This window comes from Oncorhynchus nerka, linkage group LG20, assembly GCF_034236695.1.
Source record: "Oncorhynchus nerka isolate Pitt River linkage group LG20, Oner_Uvic_2.0, whole genome shotgun sequence".
In the NCBI taxonomy this organism is placed as follows: Eukaryota; Metazoa; Chordata; class Actinopteri; order Salmoniformes; family Salmonidae; genus Oncorhynchus; species Oncorhynchus nerka.
Window position 1 is genome coordinate 58182420 of NC_088415.1, and position 23389 is coordinate 58205808.

Below are 23389 nucleotides of genomic sequence, written 5' to 3' on the forward strand. Positions count from 1 at the left end.
ATTCACAGCGAATGGAATGTTGGAAGTCATGATGTCACAATGGAAGCTTTAGAATATTGAAGAAATCCCATAAGAGTGGATGAAGTTTTTAGTAGTTTAATAAGTATAGATGGTATCAAAAAGTTGTGTGCAAGCACACTATTCCAGACAGGTCTGTACGTTTTAAAGTTTGAATGGCGTTTCTAATTTAAATGGAATAAGAGGAGTAGTGATCCTAAAAATAATAATAACTACATGGTAATTGTACATGAAGTACAATTGGTGGGACATGCTTTAACTCTTTTAACTCTTTTAAAAGTGTTTTTGTGGTAATGGAAGAAAGTTTTAGTGTTTTAGTTAAGCCAAGCAGTCAGATATTGTCAAAGTTAAATGTAGTAAATTGGTAATTGGTCTGATTACTTTGATAGACCACACTATCAACCGTATTACTTTGGATGGGGGGCAGTTCAATCACAAAAATGTCTAAACTACCGTTGTGTGTGAAAACTGAAAGATATTCTGTCAGAAGATGGGAATAAAAAGCAGGATCATGTGGACAGCGCTCTTGGGAAAGCAAAGTAACTCAATCATTCATGCTGTGGGTTTCAGAGAAATAGATGCACAATTTACTTTTTGTAAAACATTCAGTTTGATTTTAGTTGAATGATAATGTAATCATTAGAAAGTTGTAGGCTATTATTTGGGAATAATGATGGGGCATCTAGAGATGACAGCTCTTTAAACTTCTTATGGCTTAGATCCCGCTAACAGGATCGATATGACAACAGCCAGTGACAGTGCAGGGCGCAAAATTCAAAACAACAGAAATCTCAGTGCTAGTAAATGACACTCAACCTGTCTTCATCATAAGGGAGGTTTCTGAGTCAAAGGTGAACAAGGTGATTAGCTCACTAAAGAACTCTAAAGCCAAAGATGTGTTTGGGCTGGACCTTTCTTTAAAAACTACAAAGAGTCACTCATTGGCCACATTACTAAGGTCACCAACACATCTATTGGTCTCGGGGTGTTTCCAAGGGTATGGAAGTTGGCCATAATAACGGCCATCTTTAAATCGGGCGACCCTGCTGACGTGAGTAACTACAGGCCCATTAGTACTTACTACCTGTGGTGTTGAAGGTTGTTGAAAAGTGTATAGCAGAAAAACTGATTGCCCACCTCAACAACAGCCCCTTCACATTACACTCCATGCAGTTTGGCTTCAGAGTGAAACACTCCACAGAAACGGCCAACTGCTTTCTTCTGGAAAATGTGAAGTCCAAGATGGACAAAGGGGGCGTTGTTGGGGCTGTGTTTCTGGACCTAAGGAAGGCTTTTGATACTGTTAACCATGAAATTCTCATCACAAAATTGTCCAAGTTCAACTTTTCCCCCGATGCCTTGAGATGGATGAAATCATACCTTGAAGGCAGAACTCAGTGTGTCAGAGTGAGCAATGAGCTGTCGCCCACTCTTAGCATCATACTTGATTCCAACCTCTCTTTTAAAAAGCAGGTGAAAAAGGTCATTCAGATAACCAAATTCAACCTAGCTAATTTCCGATTTATACGAAATTGTTTGACTACAGAGGTAGCAAAACTTGCTACCTCTGCTGTACAACATTAAAACCTATTCAGTCTGTCTACAAACAGGCTCTCAAAGTGATTTTATAGGAAGCCCAATAGCCATCATCCCTGTTACATCCTCAGAAAGCATGAGCTCCTGAGTTGGGAAAATCTTGTGCAATACACCGACGCATGTCTTGTATTTAAGATCCTAAATGGCCTGGCTCCCCCTCCACTCAGTATTTTTGTTAAACAGAAAACCCAAACATATGGCAGCAGATCCACAAGGTCTGCCATGAGAGGTGACTGTATAGTTCCCTTAAGGAAAACCAACTTTAGTAAATCCGCTTTCTCTGTGAGAGCTTCCCATGTCTGGAATACACTGCCATCAGACACACATAACTGCACCACATATCACACTTTCACAAAATGCATGAAGACATGGCTAAAGGTCAATCAGATTTGTGAACATAATCCCTAGCTGTGTATTGCCACCTTCCATGTTGTCTGTTGTCTGTAGCTTGTGTGGAAACACTTTGTTGCTTTTATGAACTTTGTCTTGCTGCTTTTTGTTCTATGTTGCTCTGTCTCTATGCTACGTCTTGCTTGTCCTATGTTGCTCTGTCTGTATGCTATGTCTTGCTTGTCCTATGATGCTCTGCGTGTGCTCACTGCTCAATGATTGTCTGTATTGTAATTGTTTTTAATAACCTGCCCAGGGACAGCGGTTGAAAATTTGCCGGCTGGCTAAAACCATCACTTTTACTGAAACGTTGATTAATGTGCAGTCCCTGTAAAAATAAAATAAACTCAAACTCATAATTAAAATTCCTCAAACATACAAGTATTTTACACCATTTTAAAGATAAACTTGTTGTTAATCCCACCACAGTGTCCGTTTTCAAAAAGCACACGACGAAAGCACACCAAACGATTATGTTAGGTCTGCACCTAGTCACAGAAAAACACAGCTATTTTTCCAGCCAAAGAGAGGAGTCACAAAAAGCAGAAATAGAGAGAAAATTCATCACTAATCTTTGATGATCTTCATCAGATGACACTCATAGGACTTCATGTTACACAATACATGTATGTTTTGTTCGATAAAGTTCATATTTATATCCAAAAATCTCAGTTTACATTGGCACGTTATGTTCAGTAATGTTTTGCTTCCAAAACATCTGGTGATTTTGCAGAGAGCCACATCAATTTACAGAAATACTCATCATAAATGGTGATGAAAATACAAGTGTTATGCATGGAACTTAAGATACACTTCTCCTTCAAAAAAGCTTTACGGAAAAAGCACACCATGCAATAGAGTACAGTGCTCAGAGACCAAAACAAGTATTCACTTACCTTTGATGATCTTCATCAGAATGCACTCCCAGGAATCCCAGTTCCACAATAAATGTTTGATTTGTTCAAAAAAGTCAATTTATGTCCAATACCTCCTTTTTGTTAGTGTGTTTAGTACACAACCCAAACTCACGAGGCGCGGGCAAGTCCAGGCGAAAGTTCAGACGAAATGTCATATTACAGTTCGTAGAAACATGTCAAACGAAGTATAGAATCAATCTTCAATAATGTTTCAACCGGACAATTCCTTTGTCTGTAGAAATGCAAAGGAACGCAGGTCGCTCTCACGTGAGAGCGCGTGATCAGCTCATGTCACTGTATGTAAACTTCTGACCCACTGGGAATGTGATGAAAGAAATAAAAGCTGAAATAATTCATTCTCTCTACTATTATTCTGACATTTCACATTCTTAAAATAAAGTGGTGATCCTAACTGACCTAAGACAGGGAATTTTTACTAGGATTAAATGTCAGGAATTGTGAAAAACTGAGTTTAAATGTATTTTGTTAAGGTCATTAGTTTTGTATTTGTGGTCAGTAGTTGCGGTTGTGGTCAGTTTTGTGGTCAGTAATTGTGGGGTCAGTGGTAGTGTGGTTGTGGTCAGTAGTAGTGTGTTTGTGGTCAGTAGTTGTGTGGTTGTGGTAAGTAGTTTTGGTAAGTAGGTGTGTGGTTCAGTAGTTGTGGTTGTGGTCAGTTTTGTGGTCAGTAGTTGTGTGGTCAGTAATTGTGGGGTCAGTGGTAGTGTGGTTGTGGTCAGTAGTAGTGTGTTTGTGGTCAGTAGTTGTGTGGTTGTGGTAAGTAGTTTTGGTTAATAGTTTTGTGGTTCAGTAGTTGTGTGGTCAGTGGTTTTGGTCAGTAGTTGTATGGAAGTGGTTGGTAGTAGTTGTGTGGTCAGTAGTTTTGTGGTCAGTGGTTGTGTGGTCAGTAGTTGTGGTGATTAGTTGTGTGGTCAGTAGTAGTGTGTTTGTGGTCAGTAGTATTGTGTTTGTGATCAGTAGTTGTGTGGTTGTGGTCAGTAGTTGTGTGGTTCAGTAGTTGTGTGGTCAGTGGTTTTGGTCAGTAGTTGTGTGTTTGTGGTCAGTAGTTGTGTGGTTGTGGTCAGTAGTATTGTGTTTGTGATCAGTAGTTGTGTGGTTGTGGTCAGTAGTTGTGTGGTTTTGGTCAGTAGTTGTTGGGTCAGTAGTTGTGTGGTCAGTGGTTTTGGTCAGTAGTTGTGTGGAAGTGGTCGGTAGTAGATGTGTGGTCAGTAGTCGTGTGGTTGTGGTCAGTGGTTGTGGTGATTAGATGTGTGGTCAGTAGTAGTGTGTTTGTGGTCAGTAGTAGTGTGTTTGTGGTCAGTGGTTGTGTGGTCAGAAGTTGTGTGTTTGTGGTCAGTAGTAGTGTGTTTGTGGTCAGTGGTTGTGGTCAGTGGTTGTGTGGTTGTGGTCAGTAGTAGGGTGTTTGTGGTCAGTAGTAGGGTGTTTGTGGTCAGTAGTAGGGTGTTTGTGGTCAGTAGTAGGGTGTTTGTGGTCAGTAGTTGTGTGGTTGTGGTCAGTAGTTGTGTGGTTGTGGTTCAGTAGTTGTGTGGTCAGTGGTTTTGGTCAGTAGTTGTTGGGTCAGTAGTTGTGTGGTCAGTGGTTTTGGTCAGTAGTAGTGTGTTTGTGGTCAGTAGATGTGGTTGTGGTAAGTCATTTTGGTTAATAGTTTTGTGGTTCAGTAGTTGTGTGGTCAGTGGTTTTGGTCAGTAGTTGTGTGGAAGTGTTCGGTAGTGGTTGTGTGGTCAGTAGTTGTGGTGATTAGATGTGTGGTCAGTAGTAGTGTGTTTGTGGTCAGTAGTATTGTGTTTGTGATCAGTAGTTGTGTGGTTGTGGTCAGTAGTTGTGTGGTTCAGTAGTTGTGTGGTCAGTGGTTTTGGTCAGTAGTTGTGTGGAAGTGGTCGGTAGTAGTTGTGTGGTCAGTAGTTGTGTGTTTGTGGTCAGTAGTTGTGTGGTTGTGGTCAGTAGTATTGTGTTTGTGATCAGTAGTTGTGTGGTTGTGGTCAGTAGTTGTGTGGTTGTGGTCAGTAGTTGTTTGGGTTTGGTCAGTAGTTGTTGGGTCAGTAGTTTTGTGGTTCAGTAGTTGTGTGGTCAGTGGTTTTGGTCAGTAGTTGTTGGGTCAGTAGTTGTGTGGTCAGTGGTTTTGGTCAGTAGTTGTGTGGAAGTGGTCGGTAGTAGATGTGTGGTCAGTAGTTGTGTGGTTGTGGTCAGTGGTTGTGGTGATTAGATGTGTGGTCAGTAGTAGTGTGTTTGTGGTCAGTAGTAGTGTGTTTGTGGTCAGTGGTTGTGTGGTCAGAAGTTGTGTGTTTGTGGTCAGTAGTAGTGTGTTTGTGGTCAGTGGTTGTGGTCAGTGGTTGTGTGGTTGTGGTCAGTAGTAGGGTATTTGTGGTCAGTAGTAGGGTGTTTGTGGTCAGTAGTAGGGTGTTTGTGGTCAGTAGTAGTGTGTTTGTGGTCAGTAGTTGTGTGGTTGTGGTCAGTAGTTGTGTGGTTGTGGTTCAGTAGTTGTGTGGTCAGTGGTTTTGGTCAGTAGTTGTTGGGTCAGTAGTTGTGTGGTCAGTGGTTTTGGTCAGTAGTAGTGTGTTTGTGGTCAGTAGATGTGGTTGTGGTAAGTCGTTTTGGTTAATAGTTTTGTGGTTCAGTAGTTGTGTGGTCAGTGGTTTTGGTCAGTAGTTGTGTGGAAGTGGTCGGTAGTGGTTGTGTGGTCAGTAGTTGTGGTGATTAGATGTGTGGTCAGTAGTAGTGTGTTTGTGGTCAGTAGTTGTGTAGTTGTGGTCAGTAGTTGTGTGGTTGTGGTCAGTAGTTATGGTGATTAGATGTGTGGTCAGTAGTTGTGTGGTTGTGGTCAGTAGTTATGGTGATTAGATGTGTGGTCAGTAGTAGTGTGTTTGTGGTCAGTAGTTGTGTGTTTGTGGTCAGTAGTAGTGTGTTTGTGGTCAGTGGTAGTGTGTTTCTGGTCAGTGGTAGTGTGTTTGTGGTCAGTAGTAGTGTGTTTGTGGTCAGTGGTAGTGTGTTTGTGGTCAGTGGTAGTGTGTTTCTGGTCATGGTAGTGTGTTTGTGGTCAGTAGTAGTGTGTTTGTGGTAGTGTGTGGTCAGTGGTAGTGTGTTTGTGATCAGTAGTAGTGCGTTTGTGGTTAGTAGTTGTGTGGTCAGTGGTTTTGGTCAGTAGTTGTGTGGAAGTGGTCAGGAGTTGTGTGGTTCAGTAATTGTGAGAGGTTATTTATTAGATAGAATTATAGCTAGTTATCAGTAAGTCTACATACAAACCTATTCTACATAGTTCTTCAACTAACACAAAAATACTTTTAAAGAGCTGTCATCACTAGATGCACCATCATATTTCTCTCCCCAAATAATAACCTAAAACGTTCTAATCATTACATCATCATTCAACTAAAATCAAACTTAATTTACACTGAACGCTTTACAAAAGTGTATCGTGTATCTATTTATCTGAAACCCACAGCATGAATCTGATTCAGTTGCTTTGCTTTCCTACGGGTGTTGTCCACAACGTGCCCTTTATTGCCATCTTCTGACAGAAGATCACTTTGTCTTTCTTCTTTCAATTGTTGTTTCGACATTTTTGTGATCTAACTGCCCCACAATTCAAAGTTATAACGTTTGAGAAAGTAGTCTATCAAAGTAATCAGACCAATTATTTTACTTTGACTATATTAAACTGCTTTGCTTTAAATATTAAAGTAAAACTTTTTAAACTCCATAACGTAAAATGTTATAGAGGACTAAAGTACTGATGACGTGCCAGGTGCCACTTTTGTTCTTGAAAGTTCAATATCTTGAAAACTTGACTTCTGACATGCAAAACATTTTAGAACTGTATCAGTGGACTAATGGGGGAAAATACAAACATTTTAGAACTGTATCAGTGGACTAATGGGGGAAAATACAAACATTTTAGAACTGTATCAGTGGACTAATGGGGGGAAATACAAACATTTTAGAACTGTATCAGTGGACTAATGGGGGGAAATACAAACATTTTAGAACTGTATCAGTGGACTAATGGGGGGAAATACAAACATTTTAGAACTGTATCAGTGGACTAATGGGGGGAAATACAAACATTTTAGAACTGTATCAGTGGACTAATGGGGGGAAAATACAAACATTTTAGAACTGTATCAGTGGACTAATAGGGGAAAAATACAAACATTTTAGAACTGTATCAGTGGACTAATGGGGGAAAATACAAACATTTTAGAACTGTATCAGTGGACTAATGGGGGAAAATACAAACATTTTAGAACTGTATCAGTGGACTAATGGGGGGAAAATACAAACATTTTAGAACTGTATCAGTGGACTAATAGGGGAAAATACAAACATTTTAGAACTGTATCAGTGGACTAATGGGGGGAAATACAAACATTTTAGAACTGTATCAGTGGACTAATGGGGGGAAAGTACAAACAGTTTAGAACTGTGTCAGTGGACTAATGGGGGGAAATACAAACATTTTTGGGGTGTGAAAATGGATCTTGTTCATGAAAGATTAAATGCATGAAGTTTTTTGCAACATTCTGGTTTTGATCAGCTGATGCTCACTAGACGTGGTTCACACTTGACTAATCTTAAAAATGGCAGAACTACCCATCTCTATTTCTTTTCACCGAACAGGATGGTCCAAAGTGGTTATGGTAAATTCACCTCAAATATGATCATTTATATAAATTATAAATTAGAACACACACGCAATGCATTTAATAAACTCATAGCATGATGTCACCTGAACTTTTTCATTGCTGGCGCGAGCTTGCTGGCAAGATACAGTCCTTGTGTATGTCATGTAGCAAGTCAGAACAATATTTATCACGTCTCAACCTACTGTCTATGATATCAGCATATTGCACAAAATAACGTTTTGCGTTTATACTTTTAGCAATTTCTAATTAGCTAGCTAGCCACTCAATACTGTTGCACCTTTTCTGGCCTCCCTGCAGTGGGCATTCAAACTGTAGCCAGCTAGCTTGTGCAGAAGCATAGAGTGGTGCGATGGAGACTTGCAGATTTGATTCATCAACCCAATTGCATTCATGTTTCAGACATATTGAACCACTCGAACTCAGCTACCCTTTCCCCCTGAATGTGACACAGTTTTAATGAATCTGATCTGTCATGCTGTATTTGCATGACAACCTCAACTGGACACCTCTCCCCACTTGTCTCCGGAGTGGCGCAGCGGTCTAAGGCACTGCATCGCAGTGCTAGAGGCGCTACTACAGACCCGGGGACGATCCCGGGCTGTATCACAACCGGCCGCGATTGGGAGTACCATAGGGAGGCGCACAATTGGCCCAGCGTCGTTCGGGTTTGGCCGGGGGAGGCTGTCATTGTAAATAAGAATTTGTTCTTAACTGACTTGCTCGCTTAAATGAAGGTTAAATAAAAAGATCTTACCCCCTTCTTTCTCCCTCTCAACCCCTTCTCATTCCTCTCTCTCCCAGGCCTCCGCAACTAACGTGAAGGTTCCTTCTATGACCTCCCAGTCTGGAAACAGCAGTGTGTCTGTGGTCAACGTGAACGACTCTCCTGCTGCCTGTCAGGCCGCAGCTAAGCAAGCCCTGCGTAAGCAGCTGGAGAAGACCCTTCTGGAGATCCCTCCTCCCAAACCTCCCACCCCAGAGCTAAACTTCCTGCCCTCGGCAGCCAACAACGAGTTCATCTACCTGGTGGGCCTGGAGGATGTGGTGCAGAACCTGCTGGACTCCATGATGAGAGGTACTATACATATTATGCTTGTGTAAACACTATATAACACTATGCTATCAGAGGTGCAAACACTACATACAGTATTCCATCATATTACATACAATTAATTTACACAATAATATCACTTCCTTACTCACCCCTCCCCCTGCTGCGCTCTCCTTTTTGTCTTCTCCAGCTAAAACAGGGAAGCCCCCGGTCAAGCCCTCCATCAAAGAGCCCTTCACCTGCACCCAGTGCAGCACCGATTTTACCTGCCGTTGGAGGCAAGACAAGGCCAAGGGCGGGACCATCCTCTGTGCCGATTGCATGTCCTCCAATCAGAAGAAGGCCCTGAAGGCCGAGCACACCAATAGGCTGAAGGCTGCGTTTGTCAAGGCCCTGCAGCAGGAACAGGAGATAGAGCAGCAGATCCTCCAGCAGGCTGCCGCCCCCGTCTCTCACACCCCCTCCTCCTCTTTCTCCTCCTCATCCACCTCTCCGTCGGTGAAGGCGGAGCATCTAGTGTCCCAGCAACTGAAACAGGCCCAGGCCCAGGCTAGGGCCTCCTCTCTGCATCACCATCACCAACAGCACAACAGAGGACAGAGCATTGCACGCCACCACTCAACCAACATCAAACAGGTAGGGGTGACGCACTACTCCGCAGTTCCCTGAAACTGTCACATCACCTGTGCCACTCCAGGCCCTGTCACATTCAATTACTACAGGTCCTGTCACATTCAATTACTACAGGCCCTGTCACATTCAATTACTACAGGTCCTGTCACATTCAATTACTCCAGGCCCTGTCACATTCAATTACTACAGGCCCTGTCACATTCAATGACTACAGGTCCTGTCACATTCAATGACTACAGGTCCTGTCACATTCAATGACTACAGGTCCTGTCACATTCAATTACTACAGGTCCTGTCACATTCAATTACTACAGGTCCTGTCACATTCAATTACTCCAGGCCCTGTCACATTCAATTACTACAGGCCCTGTCACATTCAATGACTACAGGTCCTGTCACATTCAATTACTACAGGCCCTGTCACATTCAATGACTACAGGTCCTGTCACATTCAATGACTACAGGTCCTGTCACATTCAATGACTACAGGCCCTGTCACATTCAATTACTACAGGCCCTGTCACATTCAATGACTACAGGCCCTGTCACATTCAATTACTACAGGTCCTGTCACATTCAATGACTACAGGCCCTGTCACATTCAATGACTACAGGCCCTGTCACATTCAATGACTACAGGCCCTGTCACATTCAATGACTACAGGCCCTGTCACATTCAATGACTACAGGCCCTGTCACATTCAATGACTACAGGCCCTGTCACATTCAATGACTACAGGTCCTGTCACATTCAATTACTACAGGTCCTGTCACATTCGATGACTACAGGTCCTGTCACATTCGATGACTACAGGTCCTGTCACATTCAATTACTACAGGTCCTGTCACATTCAATGACTACAGGCCCTGTCACATTCAATGACTACAGGTCCTGTCACATTCAATGACTACAGGTCCTGTCACATTCAATGACTACAGGTCCTGTCACATCCAATGACTACAGGTCCTGTCACATTCAATTACTACAGGTCCTGTCACATTCAATTACTACAGGTCCTGTCACATTCAATGACTACAGGCCCTGTCACATTCAATGACTACAGGTCCTGTCACATTCAATGACTACAGGTCCTGTCACATTCAATTACTACAGGTCCTGTCACATTCAATTACTCCAGGTCCTGTCACATTCAATGACTCCAGGTCCTGTCACATTCAATGACTACAGGTCCTGTCACATTCAATTACTACAGGTCCTGTCACATTCAATGACTACAGGTCCTGTCACATTCAATTAGATATAGACGGTTATAATATTCACTTACATATGGTTCCCTTTTTAATATTTTGAACAACTACAATACAACATCAATACAAATGGCTGCTCCCATCAGTGGGTGTTCTGATCAGTGGTTACGCTCGCCCCCACCCGGCCTGAGATGCTTTTCCAAGGGCGGGAAGGACCAAGACCCGCCGACGCCCGGGCAGGCATGGAAGCAAGTGCACCCATAACCACCAGGATCAGCACACCCTTCGCTCACAGCGTGAAACGAAAACACAAAACACACATAACTCAACGCACCCCTGATTAGAGGACCTCAAACCTTTCCACTGTGCATGTGTGTATGTAGTTATCCCATCACTCATTCATTCCAACATGCAGCCACAGGTCACCCCATCTTTCCCATTAGATCAGCATTGTACCATTTCCTCTTGCAGTACATCCCTACATTCTACCATGGTGTCTCACTAGGGACTTGAACCTCCCCATCTGCAACAGCCCAATGGTTCCCTTGGCTTGTGTTGTATGTTCTTGTCACTCAATCTTCTTTTTCATTCTCCCCCCCTCCCTTCCACCTCAGGGCCAGCTCTCCCGTGGCGGTGTCCCGTCTGTGGGGGTGAGGGGAGTGTCCCACTCTTTCTCCTCCTCTCAGCTGCAGAGTGCAGTGGCCGCTGCAGGCTTGGTCAGCCGGCCAGGTAAGCATGCCCATGTGCGCTCGGCTGCCCAGGGTTCAAAGGGCAGCTCCAGTGGGAACAGCAGCAGTGGTAGCGCCCAAGCCACTGCATGGAGGAAGCAGAACAACATCAACACAGGTAGACTAATACCGTCTCGGACTCCAACCCACCACCACACCTCACTGCCCCAATGAAAATAATGAAAATAAGTACAAGCATTTAAGCAATATAGCTACTTTACGCCCATCAGAGGGTTAGATGGATCACAATATGGCTCCTTTACGCCCATCAGAGGGTTAGATGGATCACAATATGGCTCCTTTACGCCCATCAGAGGGTTAGATGGATCACAATATGGCTCCTTTACGCCCATCAGAGGGTTAGATGGATCACAATATGGCTCCTTTACGCCCATCAGAGGGTTAGATGGATCACAATAGATGCCAGGGATTGTTTTTTTTGACTAGGCATCTGACTGCTCTTTGTGTCCCCAATGCTCTGTTTCCTTCTCTCTGCTTCAGTCCCTCTGGTGGCTGGCATTCTCCTTTGACTCCCTGGCTAGCTCACCTCCCCAATAGTAGAGTTGGTCCATGATTTCCCTGCTATGATATCAATGTTATGTGTGTGTGTGTGTTTTTTATTCTGCTCAGTGCACCCTCCCATTCAGAGACTGACCCCTCTCCCCTCTTTCTCTCCAGGTGTGACCATGGCCTATGTGAACCCCAGCCTGCCAGTCCATAAGACCTCGTCCACAGTGGACGCCCGCCAGAGAGAGTACCTCCTGGACATGATCCCCTCGCGCTCCATCTCCCAGACAGCTAACACGTGGAAATAATCATCTCATACTCATTATCAATAACCTTTTACCAATAGCTACTGTTGTCAACGCAAACAATGCAATTTACAGTTAAGGAAACGCAGTCTTCAAACTTTTGAGGAGAAGCATTCTCCTTTCTTTTTCTTTTTTTTTTTGCAGAGTGTTTTTGTTTCTCTTATGTTATTTTTCATGTCTATTGTTTGTTCTGAAGTTCACCGATGTTTGGTCAGTGTGCATAAACAGCGATTTACTCGGAAGGAAAGAAATACACGTGCCTAAAGGGCTTCCTTCCATATGTTCGTCAGCCATGATGTCTGCGAGTTCATGATGGTTTGAGAAGGCTGCTTTTCTATCAAGAACTCATGAGACGGCGTTCTGCCAACTGTGCGTTGATATCCGACCATGAAAACGATGTATGGAGCTTTACCTATTGGACGGCACAATGAGCTGATTGCCCTTTTGTCATCACAGACTCAGCAAAGGGATGCAGACAAACTGTCGAGGTGTGTTCAAGATTAAATGACTGACTAGTTGAACTGTTTGCCTTATATTCAAGAGTACCCCTCAAAAAATATAAAAGACAAAAAATATGATCAATAAACATCCTCTTTAACTGAAAAGTTAGCTTTTTATAACCAAATCTCTATTTTTGATGTAAATTGCATGTTATAGAAGGGTCCACACACTTTCTGCGATTTCCCTTTAAAAAAAATTGTACTTACCTGAACCAACAATTCACTTCCTCATGTTCATTGTCCAGTACGGGGGCTCTGAAAAAAACATGAACAAACGCTCCAAAAACACCTAAATACAGAAACGCTCTCAGTATAGTGACGCAGGTCTTTAGATGTTGTACACATGCAATTGTGTCATTCCAAACTTATTCCGCAACGTTATATTCCATTTTGTACAACATCTAAAGACCTGCATCACAACAGAGCATTTCAGTCTCTAAAAGGGTGTTTTTGGAGCATTTGTTCATGTCTTTTCAGAGCCCCCCGTATGGCACAACGAGGGTGAATGGCTGTTTGGGGTAAGTTTCTCAAAACAAGTGAAACTGGGGAAAAAAAGTGTCTAGACCTTTCTATAACATGCTATTTGCTTATAGAAAAGGAAAATTCTCATTTTAAAGAAAAACTGAGCAGTGATGTTTTCAGTGTATAAACTCAAACGGTTGATTTAGATTTGTTGGGGTATTTACAGTAAGTTATTGGTTATTTTTTGGGACTGATGTATAAATGAACAATTCCTGTTTTGGTGTTATGGTTTTAAAAACTGAACAATTAATACTAGCCTCATACAGATGTATGTTATTCAGCTATTTACAGTTTGACAGAGCCTCTCTCCTTTCATATGTTTTACATATGCAGAACAAGTAGAGATGATCTCTTTATTATATTGTCTGTAGCCTCTGCTTTGGTTTTACATGATTTAATTCCCGAGTTGCCCCTTCATATGTGTAATAACATATCTGTAAAGATAACTAGTGGCATAATAAAGACTGTCTGAATTACATGCAAACAAAGTTTCAGTGGAAGACAAAACTCTAGACTCACAGGAGTCATATCCCAGATCATTTTACAAAATGTTCTCATCTGGTGATAAGAAAAAAAGTTAACATTGCAGGTATTGTCACCTGCTCAGGTACATTTCAGGTTTTTGGTTGCCATGTCATGAAGCTTGGTTAGGTACAGCAACTTTTTGGTGAAGTTTGAGGATGTACAAAAGACAGAGGAGAGAATAAACATGTCTTATATTGAAATCACTCATTTATTGTTTATGCTTGGCATCAGGACCAATAACTTGTATCCCAGACAGGCCTGTGGTGAGGTAATTGGGTTTTACTACAGTGCTCCTGTAGGCTCCTTTTACTTCCTCAACTACAGTGTCATACACGCTTTTCAGTTTTGTTTTCTTCTACTGTAATTCTCTTCTGTAAAAGTTCCATAGGCCTGCTATGTGGTTTATAAATGAATTAACATCTGTGTTTGGGTTTCTGTCTACTGCTGTCAAAATTGTTTAGGAAATCATTTTCAGTGCTAGTTCAGATGCCATCGCTGAGAAATGTGAAAAACGTGACACCTAGCGCAAGAACTGAAGTTGGACCACAGAACCACTACACAACACTGACCGCCAGCAACCACCCTGTTTCTTAGGTCAGATTGGGCTCTTCACTGTATAGCGTAACCCTCCCACCCCTTCATGGAAACTGATTGTCCAATTTGTTTGGTTTGATGTTTCCCAGCTCCAAGAAGTACCAATAAAAATACGAAGTCATTTGAACCATTTCATTTAGTGGGAATGTGTCATTAAATTGTTGCTTCTGCCAGTCATAGTATTATTTTTCAGGACTTGATTTTCTATTACACTTTTGCTTGGCCGGGAGCGAAAGAGCCCATTCTCCTGTGGTTTGTCGCGCTAGATAAGAAGTAGATTAATATGGTATCACGCGCAGATGACCGAAAGTGACTTTTCGTAGCAGGTTAGGATCGCATTTGACCTAACCCTAAACGTTTTCCTAATGTAACCTTATTCTCCTAACCTGCTGCACAAAATATCCTCACTCCTCAATTACACAGACAGGGAATTTGCGTTTTGGTTAACCAAAAGTATATACCTTTCCAATAGAACGCTACATTTGCGTTGCAGAGGCAGTATGTTGTCGAACATATGCATAACGTGTATGTGGTGAAGGCGTGGCAGAATGGGTAGCAGAAGGTGAATGTGGTTGCGCACATATCCAGATGATGCTTACCATTTTTGCGATTGGACACTCGGTGTGATCGAGGCGTTATTGTGCAAATTGGCACGCAGCATCATCTGGATATGTGTGCAACATAAATTCAACATTCACCTGCTACCATTTCTGTCAAGCAGTTTGCATACAATGTGATGTATACATTCGATAAATGCAACGCCACCCAGAACAGATCGCACTGCAACTGCCTCTGCAACGCAATACTGAAAGGCACTTCTGGTGTTCCAAAACGCAAAACATTGTGTGGGTGATCGAGGAGTAACCTCCTGCGAAAAGTCACTTCCGGCCGTAGCTGTATACCACTTAGTCAAAACCGTCACGCTCCGGTCTGTTTTGGAGAAGGGAAGGAGTGGAAGATGGCGGCGTCCAAGGTGAAGCAGGACATGCCTCCTTCTGGAGGTTATGGCCCTGTCGACTATAAGAGAAATCTCCCGAAACGGGGACTTTCTGGTCAGTATACTAGTTACAGTTGTAATGGCTTGAGGAGATCATTTTACAGTCAAACAATTACCCCAATGCTAGTGGCTAACAAGTTCAATATTTTAGCTAGCCTGTGATATTAGCTATTTATTCTACCATTAAATAGTTGTTCACATGTTTATTATCCCACTATTGTACTTTATAAATATGGAAACCGATGTAGCGACGTGTAGTTGCTACCAACTATAGTTTGTTGGTTCAGCTTGCTAGCTTAGCTGGCAAACTAATCAGTTGCCTAGCTTCATGGTGAAGTCTAATCAGTTGCCTAGCTTCATGGTGAAGTCTAATCAGTGAAACATCATGTACATTCCCCCTTGTCAGTTGAAAATCAGGGCTGTGTTGGCTTTATTTGAATGTACTGCGCCATGCATGGCATAATGTAAACAATGAACAGATCAGTCCAAGTTAAATTTTAACAGATCTAACAACAAAACAGTAGAAGCTAGGTTTCCAAAGATTTTCATTGGAATATTCAAAACTCACCATAAAAACAATGTGCATTATTTTCCCACCAGAGAAGCGTTTCCATCAAATTGACTTGTTGCGGATGAAAGTATTTGCTTGATGAAGTAGTGCACATAAACATACAGTTTGCGGTTAAATTCACATGTACTGAATAAAACAATAGAAGTTAAATGAGTTTCCATCGAATTTGAAATGGTGAGTGTGCCCACTGGTATATTGGCATATGCCAACAGCTCGCAGATACAGTGCAGGTAGGATAGTCTACACCAGGTGTTCCCAAACTTTTTCACTCAGGCCTCCCTTCCAGCATTGGGGAACATCTTGTGCCCCATCTGTCTATTTCTATGAGCACAAACACTGTTCATGACAGTTTGCCTAATTTAAGTTTGTGACAAAACTACTTAGTATAGCGTAGAGAATCATTGTACAATATAAACCAATGTGAAATATGTTTTCCATAACCAGCTGTTTGAAGCTGGTGTACAAAACAAAGTAAAATATGAAAAAAATGAATCTTCAGCATGGGAAGCATGGAAATAGCACACATAAAATATATCTACGGCTTCTTAGACTTGCTTTCAATGCCAGTAACATCTATAACACAGATTTCTATGTGAATTTGGTCAGGTCACCCAAAAAGATACATATTGCAGCTTTAAAGCTAATTTTCTTCAGTTCTACACATTTTGCCATGTCTAATGTGTATTCATGTGATATTTGAGTGATTCAAACATTACAACAAAAGGCCTGTTCACTTTTTTAAAAATCAGATGTGTACTTTACTCGCATAAAGGTTGGATGGAAACCTGATTAGTAACTTGCATTAGTGGTCAAATTGGTTGTGGTGATTCTTATCTTGCTGACAATTAATATACGTTCTTATTTTCAGGGTATAGCATGCTCACCATTGGAGTTGGTGTCATGTGTTTCGGTTATTGGAGACTCTTCAAATGGAACAGGGAGAGGAGGTAAGAATTGCCATAATCCAGTTAATGTCACTGATTCATTGTACCAATTAAGATCATTGTGACGAGTTATTGTTGGTCAATGTCCTTCTGTTATGTTCTGCTGGTTGTAGGCGGTTGCAGATTGAGGAGCTGGAAGCGAGGATAGCTCTTCTGCCTTTGCTGCAAGCAGAGCAGGACCGGAGGTAAGGGAGAGAGAGTCAAAGGCTACTTCAACAAGGTGATGTGCCAATGAACGCATTACATAATCAGATTACTTTTATGAGTAAGGGAGTGAAGTAAAGCATTCTTTTTCCTAATTAGGTCATATTATTAGTCTGTACAGCTGTTTGGCTTACAGTACATATGGCTAATTAAGCAGCTGATATGATAGTGCAGCACTTGTAGACTAGCACAGGAAAGCAGCGCCACGGATGAAAGAAGAAACTAGTGATCAAACCTAAGTTAGTAAGTAGCCTATCTTTTACAACTCGGGGATGCAGTTTAGGCTACCGATGAAATAAGTTATGATGAACTTCACAGGGTGGTGAAAGTCCAATAAATATCAAGGGTTTTATTCTGGTGACATGATGGTCGATGCTTGACTACCGTTTGGGAAAAATATAAATATATGTAATACATACAGTGGCTTGCGAAAGTATTCACCCACTTGGCATTTTCCCTATTTTATTGCCAACCTGGAATTAAAATTGATTTTTGGGGGGTTTGTGTCATTTGATTTACACAACATGCCTACCACTTTGAAGATGCAAAGTATTTTTTTATTGTGAAACAAACAAGAAACAAGACCAGAACATGAGCGTGCATAACTATTCACCCCCCAAAGTTAATACTTTGTAGAGCCACCTTTTGCAGCAATTACAGCTGCAAGTCTCTTGGGGTATGTCTCTATAAGCTTGGCATATCTAGCCACTGAGCTTTTTACCCAAATGTTTCCCCTTAAACCACTCGAGTGTTGCTTCAGCAGTATGCTTAGGGTCATTGTCCTGCTGGAAGGTGAACCTCTGTCCCAGTCTCAAATCTCTTGAAGACTGAAACAGGTTTCCCTCAAGAATTTCCCTATATTTAGTGCCATCCATCATTCCTTCAATTCTGACCAGTTTCAATTATTTGAAACAAGTTTTTTTTGTTCACTTCACCAATTTGGACTATTTTGTGTTTGTCCATTACATGAAAGCCAAATAAAAATACATTTAAATTACAGGTTGTAATGCAACAAAATAGGAAAAACGCCAAGGGGGATGAATACTTTTGCAAGGCACTGAAATAATCTCATCATTTAGGCTAGCCTACCTGCACATATCTGCACTGTATCGTGCTATTGGCTAGCGCAAACATGCCAAGACCAGAGTAGGCACATGTACTATTTAAGTGTTTGTGACAAAATTATCAGTACAGATAAAAATACGAGGGAAGCACATTGAACTTTTTATTCGTTAAATAAAAAATGTAAGCAGGAAAAGTACACTTTCTGTGGACGACATCATGCAATTAAAAAACAATTGATCCACAATAAGTCAGTTTAATGGAAACAACACTTGGGAAAATGTGAATATTTTCTTCATGTAGAATATTCACATGAACATATGTCGTCAATTGGATAGAAACCTAGTTACTGGATTATCTGTTTTAGGAGCTCTACATTTAGCTGATTATTTTTTTTCTGTCTCTAGGCAACTACGGATGCTGAGGGAGAATCTGGAGGAGGAAGCAGTTGTAATGAAAGGTGTCCCCGGCTGGAAGGTAAAGAGAAGCTTGATTCCATTTCAGTCTAGACACACACATCTGTTTTATTTGTCAATTGTCATGAAGCGGGAAATGGTAGTTCTAAATGTTCTAGAATATGCACTAAAATGAAAGCAAGAAGAGGTAATAACCCTGCAATGTTGCTTATTCTACAGTGAGGATGAATACTAAGCTCCTATTTGTTTCCGTCTAGGTGGGCGAGAATGTCTTCCACACAGACCGCTGGGTGGCCCCCCTCACAGAGGAGCTGTTTAACCTTCGACCCCGTGAAGAGCTTCTCCACAAGCGCTTTGGCTTCCTGTGGTACGTGTAGCCGCACCCCAGTCCAACTGTGTACACCTCAGCTACCATACCAGCAACAGCCAGTACCCTTTTGACCGGAGTCCACAACTCCACACAGCTTGTAAATGTTCTATATTAAAGTAATCTTTTCTGTACCCCATACTGATTCTCTGTCGGTTTTGTTTATTTGAATTACTGAAGGAATATTACAGGATTACCAGGATCTTGAATGTATTCTATAGCCAGGCTTACATGGTTGTCATCGAGTTCCTGCTTCATTTTCCCCCCAGGTTAGTGAAAGTGTGTAGTCTACCCAACATGTAAGCACCTATTCAAATCACAAGTCTGAATTCTTCCCTTATAACAATATGCAATAGAATAACATGTTGTCAATGCAATGTGGATTTCCTTTATTAACAATGGCTGTCTGTGCAGCCCCGAACACAGTCTTCCAGCCCTAATGGACGGAGTGATTCTGTTGAGCGGTGCCAAACAGGCTACTCTTCAGACTCCTTTGAGCCTTGTTGGGGAATTTCAACCAAATAAAGTTGTTTTCCTTTTAGCCTGCTATTCAGTGAGATGCAGTCATGTTCAATTGCTCTTCATTGTGCTGGCACCTGTTACAACAGGAAGCCTGACTGCAGCGGTCAGTGGAGGCAAGGACCATCACCAAGCTTATTCAGGAGCGCTCTATATAACAGAATGCCTAGCCGCATGATAGAAATGTGTTGTGTAGAACATACATGCCTCTGTCATGTGGAGAACTGTGTCTGCCAACTACACATTACTATTTGCAACCAAAATCCAGTCCAAACAGGCCAACATATCTGATCTTAAGTCAGTTGTGCATGTTATTTATTGTTTTGTTGTGGTTAAGATTGGGGCAAGAGGTAGGGAACTGGTCTAGCTTCCCAATATAAAAGATCAACTGGCAGACAAACAAAAATAGCATACATAGGAAAGTATACCAGTTTAATTTGAGGACCAGGATGTTGACAGCTGCGGAGGGGGAGGTTTTTCGGACGCTTAAGGGGCAGCTCTCGGGGAACTGTGGGGGAATCTTGAATGGTTGGCCTAGCGGTTGGGAGCTTGGGCCGGTGGCCGATAGGTCGCTGGTTCGTGTCCCCGATTTGACTTGGCTGGAGATCTGTTGACGTGCCCTAAGGTGGGGCGCTTGACCCTGTTGCTCCTGTGGGTCGCTCTGGATGGGAGTGTCTGCTAGATGACTGAATTTAATGTAAATGTTGTGCGGCTTCACTGCAGGTAGCTTGTATGTTTTAAAATACAATAAATGTCCACCCAACAAAAAAGATTGAGGCAAGAAACGCTGATCCTACATCTGCTTCAGTGGTAATGTCTTCAGCAATTATTTTGTCCCATTCAACAAAGGGGGCCAACACTTGTCACTCCACCCAGACTATGTTCAACATTCACACTGAAAGAAAAACTATGACAGATGAAAAGAGACTTGCCCTTTCCTTGTTCTTTTCAGCCTCTTGCGGTCTCTGGATGACACCTATCTGCTGTTGGTAACACTGCTTCATTATGTGCAGATGGAGTGAGAGGCCTCAACGCTTTCATTGTTATGTCCAGTTCATCGGTGGGAGCTTGAAAATCGGTTACTAGTTCCCTGCATCTGGCACACACCCACATACCCCTCTCAACTGCTTTGCATTCCAGCGGTGTTTTACTTTAGCTTAGTTAAGACTGTTTACTTTGAACTAATCAGATTCACCCACATTGAGTCCTGAAAGGGCATCACTCACACAGGTGTGCATCACTGTGAGTTTGAGAGACGAGACAAACAAAAATACCAATTTGTGACAGATTCTGAAGATGAACTACAGCTGTTCTGACCTGGAGGAAATGCCCAGAAAGCCTCCCTCAGGTGAGACTGAACACCGTCTCACTCATGTAGCTACTCTTGTTAAGGCATTCTTGTCATTGGATGATGTTTTTTCATGTGTAGTGTTTGAGGAAGTACTCTCTCCTCCCACAATGCTGAAAAAATATTGTTTCCACATGATTTGCTATCATTCCCTCAAAATTCTCACATTCCTGTTACAAGTATTTATGTAAATATTCTTGTAAAAATTTTGACAGACCGGTGTCAGATTGATGGTATGTTATGAATAATTCCGATGTGTGACATTTGAGGATGACCGTGGACCCATAGGGATTAGTAGAGGGGTTGGGAGGTCTTTACCTGCCTTTAATGTTCTCTTTTAAATCAGACCATCAATCTAATTTAGTAGTGTTTAAAATATTTTCTCACAGAATTCCTAACGAATTGTCTAAATCCCATAAAAGAGAGAATTTAGTGTAACATCAGATGAAGAAAAAACTCCCTATGGAGGAAGAACCATTTAGAGAAACCAGTTGCAGCAGTCCAGCCCTCCACCCACCATGCCACACTCCCCTCATTTCCCCTACCCATCACCAGCTTCCAATCTGGGGCAAAGAGGCCGGCATCACTCATTCATAATGGATATACACTGAGTATACAAAACATTAAGGACACCTGCTCTTTCCTTGACATAGACTATCCAGGTGAAAGCTATAATCCCTTATTGACGTCACCTGTTAAATCCACTTCAATCCGTATAGATCAGGGTTTTATTTTGTCCCCATGTTTTCTGTGCTCCTCAAAGGTTTTTTGTTTCTTTCAATGTTGGATATAAAACAATTGAACACCAGGAATTCAGCTGTTCCCAAGCATAAATCTGTTCCCAAGCGTAAATCTGTAAATCTGTTCCCAAGCGTAAATCTGTTCACAAGCATTTCCATGCATAATAGAGAGATCATATACAAATGTAAGCAAGGTTTGAAATAATGTTTTTGTCCAATTATCTGTTCGGGCTTCTTGCGGTCAATTTACAGTATACAAATTATTTGTAATTATGTTCCGGCCACCGATCAACCACTCAAGACAAAAATCGACCCACGGCTGTATCTAGTTGATGGTTCCTACTGTAGATGAAGGGGAGGAGACACGTTAAAAATCGACCCACGGCTGTATCTAGTTGATGGTCCCTGCTGTAGATGAAGGGGAGGAGACACGTTAAAAATCGACCCACGGCTGTATCTAGTTGATGGTCCCTACTGTAGATGAAGGGGAGGAGACACGTTAAAGATCGACCCACGGCTGTATCTAGTTGACGGTCCCTACTGTAGATGAAGGGGAGGAGACACGTTAAAAATTGACCCACGGCTGTATCTAGTTGATGGTCCCTGCTGTAGATGAAGGGGAGGAGACACGTTAAAGATCGACCCACGGCTGTATCTAGTTGATGGTCCCTACTGTAGATGAAGGGGAGGAGACACGTTAAAAATCGACCCACGGCTGTATCTAGTTGATGGTCCCTGCTGTAGATGAAGGGGAGGAGACACGTTAAAAATCGACCCACGGCTGTATCTAGTTGATGGTCCCTACTGTAGATGAAGGGGAGGAGACACGTTTAAAATCAACCCACAGCTGTATCTAGTTGATGGTCCCTGCTGTAGATGAAGGGGAGGAGACACGTTTAAAATCGACCCACGGCTGTATCTAGTTGATGGTCCCTACTGTAGATGAAGGGGAGGAGACACGTTAAAGATCGACCCACGGCTGTATCTAGTTGATGGTCCCTGCTGTAGATGAAGGGGAGGAGACACGTTTAAAATCGACCCACGGCTGTATCTAGTTGATGGTCCCTGCTGTAGATGAAGGGGAGGAGACACGTTAAAAATCGACCCACGGCTGTATCTAGTTGATGGTCCCTGCTGTAGATGAAGGGGAGGAGACACGTTAAAAATCGACCCACGGCTGTATCTAGTTGATGGTCCCTGCTGTAGATGAAGGGGAGGAGACACGTTTAAAATCGACCCACGGCTGTATCTAGTTGATGGTCCCTGTTGTAGATGAAGGGGAGGAGACACGCTTAAAATCGACCCACGGCTGTATCTAGTTGATGGTCCCTGCTGTAGATGAAGAGGAGGAGACACGTTTAAAATCGACCCACGGCTGTATCTAGTTGATGGTCCCTGCTGTAGATGAAAAGGAGGAGACACGTTAAAGATCGACCCACGGCTGTATCTAGTTGATGGTCCCTACTGTAGATGAAGGGGAGGAGACACGTTAAAGATGGATTTTAAAGCCTTGAGACATTGTGTATGTGTGTCATTCAGAGGGAGAATGGGTAAGAAAAAATATTTAAGTACCTTTGAACGGGGCATGGTAGTAGGTGCCAGGTGCACCAGTTTGAGTGTGTCAAGAACTGCAACGCTGCTGGGTTTTACACGCTCAGCGGTTTCCCGTGTGTATCAAGAATGGTCCACCACCCAAAGGACATCCAGCCAACTTGACACAACTGTGGGAAGCATTGGAGTCGACATAGGCCAGCATCCCTGTGGGACACTTTGCCCATGCCCCAACGAATTGATGCTGTTCTAAGGGCAGAAGGGGGTGCAACTCAATATTAGGAAATTGTTCCTAATGTTTTGTACACTCATTGTATATGCTGTTAATAGAGCTGTGTATTAGAGCAGGATGCACTGAAAGTTCAACGCTTGCCTCCTGATCTCACAGTGGCCATTGATTAGACAGCAGAGGGTAGTGCGTACTGCCCAGTACATCACTGGGGCCAAACGTCCTGCCATCCAGGACTTCTATACCAGGTGTCAGAGGAAGGCCCTAAGTGCTCTATTCTTGCCCTGC

At 42.4% G+C, this 23389-nt stretch overlaps 2 protein-coding genes and 1 long non-coding RNA gene across 7 annotated transcripts in view; all 3 read left to right on the forward strand.

Moving 5' to 3' along the window:
* LOC115102871 (transcriptional repressor p66 alpha-like) overlaps positions 1 to 14285 on the forward strand; it is a 64508-nt gene extending 50223 nt beyond the window's left edge. For all 5 annotated transcript variants that reach the window (XM_065005650.1, XM_065005652.1, XM_065005651.1 and 2 more), the window contains 4 exons: positions 8381 to 8654; positions 8821 to 9266; positions 11087 to 11318; positions 11879 to 14285. In XM_065005650.1, coding sequence (XP_064861722.1) covers positions 8381 to 8654; positions 8821 to 9266; positions 11087 to 11318; positions 11879 to 12015 — 1089 coding nt within the window. In that variant the 3' untranslated portion in view covers positions 12016 to 14285. The remainder of the gene's footprint in view (positions 1 to 8380; positions 8655 to 8820; positions 9267 to 11086; positions 11319 to 11878) is intronic.
* Positions 14286 to 15046: 761 nt separating this feature from the next.
* LOC115102873 (NADH dehydrogenase [ubiquinone] 1 alpha subcomplex subunit 13-like) lies at positions 15047 to 18853 on the forward strand. Its single transcript, XM_029623279.2, has 5 exons — positions 15047 to 15205; positions 16590 to 16668; positions 16779 to 16850; positions 18339 to 18408; positions 18605 to 18853. The coding sequence occupies exons 1-5, from the start codon at positions 15112 to 15114 to the stop codon at positions 18722 to 18724; spliced, it is 435 nt and encodes a 144-aa protein (XP_029479139.1). The 5' UTR covers positions 15047 to 15111; the 3' UTR covers positions 18725 to 18853.
* Positions 18854 to 18897: 44 nt separating this feature from the next.
* Positions 18898 to 19255, forward strand: LOC135563016 (uncharacterized). The gene is made up of 2 exons (XR_010460201.1): positions 18898 to 18983; positions 19129 to 19255. It is a non-coding gene; the product is annotated as an uncharacterized LOC135563016 (long non-coding RNA).
* Positions 19256 to 23389: the final 4134 nt, after the last annotated feature.